At 50.3% G+C, this 6,749-nt stretch overlaps 1 protein-coding gene across 1 annotated transcript in view; it reads right to left on the bottom strand.

Moving 5' to 3' along the window:
- Positions 1-642: 642 nt before the first annotated feature.
- The window catches only part of LOC149370274 (soluble guanylate cyclase 88E-like), a 31,214-nt gene continuing 25,107 nt past the window's right edge, over positions 643-6,749 (bottom strand). The window contains exon 4 of the mRNA XM_089577429.1: positions 643-825. Within this exon, the coding sequence (XP_089433555.1) occupies positions 643-825 (183 nt within the window). The remainder of the gene's footprint in view (positions 826-6,749) is intronic.

Raw genomic sequence — 6,749 nt, 5'->3', positions numbered from 1 at the left:
ACACACACACACACACACACACACACACACACACACACACACACACACACACACACACACACACACACACACACACACACACACACACACACACACACACACACACACACACACACACACACACACGCGCGCGCGCGCGCGCGCGCGCGCGCGCGCGCGGGGGGGTTGCGCATTTGGGGTCCACCACACGGCACTGACGGAAAATGTAGTTATAACAAAGGGTCAGTGAGGCCAACTCCAACCTTTGTTGCCATGCAAAATAAACCGTTGAGTTCTGTACGGCTGCGCTGTAGTTTGCCTACCAGCAAAAGACGCGTTTACAAAACCTGTCTCCATGAGTGTGTCAAAGGGCCTGGTAGCAAGTACCCACTGTCGAAACCTGTCTACACGAGTGTGTCAAAGGGCCTGGTAGCAAGTACCCACTGTCAAAACCTGTCTACACGAGTGTATCAAAGGGCCTGGTAGCAAGCACCCACTGTCAAAACCTGTCTACACGAGTGTGTCAAAGGGTAACAGGCATTCACTGTCTCGAGAAAAATAGTGAAGCTTCTAGAACGCCGACTGAGAGCAAGACCCAAGGCCCCATTATTCCCCATGTGGACAGGAGGATACCTTTTCCTTGCATCGGTGGAAGGTGTGGTACTAGTGGTGCAGCTGGCTGACGGTGGGGATGTGCTGGGCACAGGTGTCACACAGCAGGAGGCTGCACTTCTCCCTTCCCCCTCCTCCTCCTTCAACTTTCTTCGGCTTGGAGGAGAGGTCTAGCTCGTCGTACGGCTCCCCCGAGAACTCCACCAGCCGTATGGCCACGCCCTCACCACAACCCTGTGCAAGAACCACACAGGTCACTTACAAATACGCATACAACGTTGCACAAGAGGTCATACAAGGTTGTTAGGGTGCGGTGGGCAAGTAAGTGCTTGGATGGGGGAAAGTACGACACCCTCTGGCATGCATGCGACAAAGGTGGATGAATGCAATGCATTTCTTTGCACCCCTTCTTTGCCAATGTGGCTTCCCAATTAAGAATTTCTCAGCCCCCTCCCCCCTCGTTCCCCGCTTTCAGATCCGCATACCTGCCAATACCTGCCAATGTCAAAATATGGGAGAACGGGGGGCAAGTTTCCAGGGCTTGAAATGCGCAGATTTGAAGAGCGACTTTGCCGTAGAGGTCTCTGCTCATGTAAGAAATTTCTTGCAGTAGCTTTTGGAAGAAAATCTTACTAGTGGTGTCTCTACATCAGCACAAGTTTTGCAGTGTCAAGTTATACCCCAGGGTCTCCGGTGACCGTGCTTTTCCCCTCGAAGCTCAAGTCGCGGAGGTACAAATGGCAGCTAGCATCTTGTTCGCAACACGCGTAGGTCGCTGTAGCAACTCACAGCAGACCACACCTGTAGAGCAGCCTCTTTCCGAGGAAGCGAAGTTGCTGGGTTTGCTGGGTGAGTTGGTTAGCAATCATTCTGAGAAAAGTAGCGTTGATGGACGACACACAAACCAAGGAGTTGTGTCCACTTCCTGTCTGTCGCATGCAAGCGCTGCTTTTTTCAGAATCTTGAAAAGGGTTCATCAATGCCGCCACGGACAGTGCATGCTACAATATGGGCCGCCCTCATTCCGCTTAACTCGCACCAAAGAACCAAATTAATGGGGCTCGAAAGTCGGTGGCGGACTTTGTGAAGACGCGACTCGTCCCCTATGGTTCGCTTCCCTACGGTGCACCCTCAACTTGTCCCCGGTGGTTCATTTCCCCTCAATGCACCCTCCTTAGTTGTGTTACTTTAACTAACATGGGAGGGCGCTCGCGTCACAGCGACACGAGCGCCATGCATGGCGTGTTTGCTGCGCGCGCGTGGGGGAGAGACGAGCCTCTTCGGCTGCGAACCTGGCAAGCGCGCGGACGTTTGGCGCAGGGCTCCGCTCTCCGCAGGCGTGCGACCTCGCGATGAAAACATGTTCCCGTCAGCTTGTCGCATCCGGCCTCGGAGTTTCCCCCTGGCGCTAACGTGGGCGAACATTCGCTCATAACCGTGCTGGTGCGTCGGACGTCCTCGATTCCTCACCGTGATTTGTTGCTAGCTGCAGTTATTGTTGTTGTAGCAATAAATGCCTTGTTTGTGTCAGCAAGTGTGTCGTTCCTTTGTTCCCTCAGAGCAAGGCCCGCCGTGGTCGGCGTGCACTCGGTAGCGTACGCGACCACGGGGTGGGGTTCGCGCGGTTTTGAACTGTGTCAGCCGCGGTTAAACGGGGAGAACGTATTTATCTCCCCAATTAAAACCCCACAAGACTTGCGTGGCACCGGGTCACGCATCCCATTTACAGTCAAACCTGTTAATTTGGCACCCGTTAATTTGGAAATTAGGATAATTCGGCCTTCCTGCTCCCTCCCATCGAAAATTTACATAAGCCAATGGCAGCACACATTCGTTATTTTAGAGTGAAACCGCACGCCCACCAACTAATTCAAACTGAACACATGCCAGGAATGGTGCTGAAGTCCGTTTTCGAGACATATATCACTACTGTCATCATCCGAAAACCACCCTTCATTCTGAAACCGAAAATGTACGAGGGGCAGCTTTGCCACAGAAAACCTCGTTTACTCGGCCCCCGTCAATTAAGAAATTCGGACTGCCACCAGACTCCCGCCAAACGCCCACGCAAGTCTATGGGGTCGAGAGCTCATTTCTTTGAACACCGCAGGACTCACATAGATCAATTCGGATGGGCCCCGGAAGGGGCGCTGCGTTGGGATATCACATGCTTAACAGGCGATCGTCCAGATATTCGTCCACAGGCCTGAACTGCTTATTACATTTCCTCCTGCGCCCCTCTGATATGCGTGCTAAGGCAGGTATGTAGACGATCGGCAGGTTCCCGTCAATAGCATGAAAGAGAGCGTGGTCGCATAATTTTGTTTTGCAGCTTCTTCGCCTGCCCGCAGCGATGGCGGCTATCGGCTGTGCCCATCAGCAAGCCAGACAAGCCGCGCACCGATTGGTGGTACGACGACTACCTTGTTGCTGATCCTTTTTTGTTCGTTATTCGAAGCCGCCTTGCCACTCCGGCACCAATGCGCGCTTCCGTCGCTTTCGGTTTGGTTTACTAGTTTACTGGGGGTTTAACATCTCAAAGCGACTCAGCCTATGAGGGACGCCGTAGTGGAGGGCTCCGGGAATTTCAACCACGTGGCGTTCTTTAACGTCCACTGACGTCACACAGTACACGGGTCCCTCACTTTCATCTGCATGCTATTTCCGTTGTTCCAGTGCACCAAAACTACACGGTCGTCACGTGCTGTTCGCCGTTTGTGCGATGAAGCCTCCCCCCCATGCGACACCACACGCGAAGAAGCTCCAGAGCTATCATTTTGGACAATGAAAGAAGCCACGGATACCCATACCATAGCGGAGCAGTTCTGCTTCCAGCACTCGCGACAGTGTACACAAATTAAAACATTTGATGGAGCTGCCCGAAATTCCGGTTGTTGAGCAGTTTTCATCTTAAAGGAGACAACTGCCCAGGTTTCCACTAAATAAATCTCGCTTTCACTCTAACCGTTTTTGGCAGGTTTTTTTTTTTTTTTGGGGGGGGGGGCATTCGATAATTCGACATTCGGATAATTCGGACGTTTTTCCCACTCCCTTGAAGTCCGAATTAATGAGGTTTTACCGCAGTTCAATATAGGACCCTGGCTGAAATTGCGGACGTGTTGCACCTGATGCCGCAATATCTCCGACATCACTCGCATGGAACACATTCACCTGACTGCACGCATGATCGCACGTTCGTATCTGTGCCGGACGAAGCTATGGCCTGGCCGGAGTCGGCCACTGCGCAAAAGTGGAAAGACGTCAGCGAAGGCATTGAACATTCATAGAAAGTGGAACATGCCACGCAGTACCCAGACGCAGTACCCGGGACGTAGTCACCCGGACGTAATACCCGAGACGTAGTGCCTGTACGAAGCACCCGGGACGCAGTACCCGGGACGCAGTACCCGGACACAGAAGCCGGGACGCAATGCCCGGGATTTCTGAGGCAAGTCCTTGCGTAGACCAACCTCGCATCATTGGGCGCCGCGATGCTCCCGAGGGAGACGCGTCATCGGCACGGGCCACCACGAGGTGCAAGGAGATGTGAGCATGCCCTCTTCCCCTGCGCACATGCGCAACTACCCAAAGGCGTGGGTTACGCCTATCCTTGGCGAGAGCACTCTTCTGAGTTGAGTACTTTCCTCTTAATCAGCGAAAAGGGAGCGGAGTAGCAGAGTATGGCAAGATTGCGAGCATGCGAAAAAAGCGGTGCTCATCGAAGCGAAGACTGCGTCCAACACTTTTCAGCACTGGCTTTCTCACTCTAAACACAAAGAATGCCGCATTGGTCGAAAAATGGAAGCTCTGAGCCACAGGTACCCATGAACCGATGAACACATGAACCGATAAACGCATGTCAGAGCAGTGACCAAACAGTGAGAAACTCCTCATCAGAGACAGCGCACTTCTGTACCGAGCACGCATTCGACGCACTGTCCCTAGGAAACGCGGTAAAATATGTGCTACTTGAAGGCATCATAAAGCTAGCCTTATATGCCTCAAACAAAAAATGCAAAGCAAGACTTTGGTTCAGAACCCCTAGAAGCGCAGCGACTCCCATGCTAATTTTAATTAATTTATTTCTATTTATTTTTATTTTCCTGATTTTCAAAAATTTATTTTAATATTTTATTTGTCTCTCTTTCAGTCAGTGCAAAATTGAACCATTCCATGCGTTGCATGTTAATTTTCACATAAAGCCATCGTCCCGTCTTCGATCTCACAGCTAACAGGACCCCTGTCGTTGCGTCGTCCAATCTGTCAGCCTATACCCTGTTACTTCTCCTTTTCCTCTATAAATGCTCCTCTTTCCAGCAGTTCACCGCCTGTGTCTTGGCCACTCCCCCTAAGTGGGTATGTGCCATTTTATTTGAGGCCAACCAATCAACCAAGCAACCAACCAACCTTGAGGAGCTTTCTCACTTCGAACACTTTGTAGGCCACTGTTCACGGACAGAATTACGCAAGAAAAAAAAAGTATTTGGCGTCATACCAGACGCTTAGAGTATGTGGTACGAAATCGTCTTACGAACCGTCTTACGAGTGCTGACAAAATTTGAGTTTTCCGGTTGGTAGCAGAACCAACAGTCTATGGGTCTTAACTCATCGCTGTATCTAGACCGCACTCGAAGGCCATATCTCCAACCCGCAGTGACCGTTTCTCAATTGTCGTCAAGATATTGTGCAAGCTTAGAACGTACATTTTATTTAACCTCCATTATTTTTTGCATGTCAGTGGTCTGTCATCGGCTTTTTTCTGCTGTGTTTTCTTTATCGAGAGCGGATGGGGCCCCAATGCGCCGTAGAGTGGCCTGTTCGTTCGGAATTTGTAACAGGAAATCACCAGCTGCAACACAAGGAGGAAGAAATTCATTCCTTTAATAGCAGGTTCAGAGAAGAACATCAGGTCGCAATCGTGAATTTCATGTTCAAGGAACACAGAGGACAAATTCGGGTTGGCTTCTGTAGAGAGGTCGATAGGGGACGCATCGCGAAACGACGAGGATGAACACAAATTCAGACAAGACTGTAATGATTGGAACATGTGGGAGGTTTTGGGTTCAATGCCCAGTGTCGCTGGGTGCCCTCTGGTTTTCCAATGGGTACAACATTTCCCGCGGCTTGGTCTGAAATGTTTGGAAAGGCCATCTGGTCACTTCACCCTCCCCCGATAGAAACTAGGACCACAGTGGGCTTTATCACGCAAGGCGGAGTTCGGTCCCTCACGGATAGATTTTCCATCCAGGTAGGGTGAAACAACAGGAATGTTGTTCGCCTTCGTCGTTTCACACTGCATCCGCTAATCATGCAGCCAGACCAACCAGCGAAAGCCTGAGCTCTAGAGAGAATGACACTTTACAAGATTGACACTTTCCAAGGACAAGTACGCTCATTTGATAGAAAGCAGCCTTCATAAAGCAAAAGAGACCAAAGTCTCAAATAAAGTAATCGCTACCACATTCTCTTTTAACACGCGAAAAGAAACGAGGCCCAACGAATTTTGGAATGCGGAACTCTGAGGCCGGTTACACCGCCAGCCACTTCAGAACGGTAATCACGGAGTTTTTTGCGGTCTTGACGCCAGGTGTTTGAACGCAGAGGCTTAAACGAGAGTTCATTTTAATATAAATTTATTCTCGCCAATAAATGCGTCTTTCTGTGCCAAACAGACATCAACACAGACACTTAGAGCCAAGGAGTCAAACAGTATAATCTTACTAACAACATAAATTCCACAGGGTTCACCTCACTTTCCTTGTAAATGGCATCATGCCTACAACCAACTGAAACGCATGAAATTATTTACTGTAGCAGGCGCCCACCCGTGAAGAAACCCACGAAACCAGCAAAAGCGATATCTGCCGGCTGCAGCGTCCTAATCAAGACTGACATAAAACTTTGTAATGTTTAGAGGAACCATGAAAATCTCTACACAAAAAACTTCAATCATCCGACCATCTCGTTGCGTCACTCTTACTTCCGCAGTTACGTAAAATTAGGCCATCAGCTTTCTTCACACCGTCCATAGCAGGGTGGACCACATTACGTTGCCGAGTGGCAAACCAGTAAGCCACAACGTAGCCTGAGCAGACTCATTTAAACCATCCGTGCTCACACGCCGCGCGAAACAAAGAATACAGCAATCGCCATTCCGC

The sequence above is a fragment of the Amblyomma mixtum genome, chromosome 1, assembly GCF_055824585.1.
Source record: "Amblyomma mixtum isolate Tamu chromosome 1, ASM5582458v1, whole genome shotgun sequence".
Classification (NCBI taxonomy): Eukaryota; Metazoa; Arthropoda; class Arachnida; order Ixodida; family Ixodidae; genus Amblyomma; species Amblyomma mixtum.
Note: the sequence above shows the minus strand (reverse complement) of the source record. Positions and strands in the feature narration are given on the sequence as shown.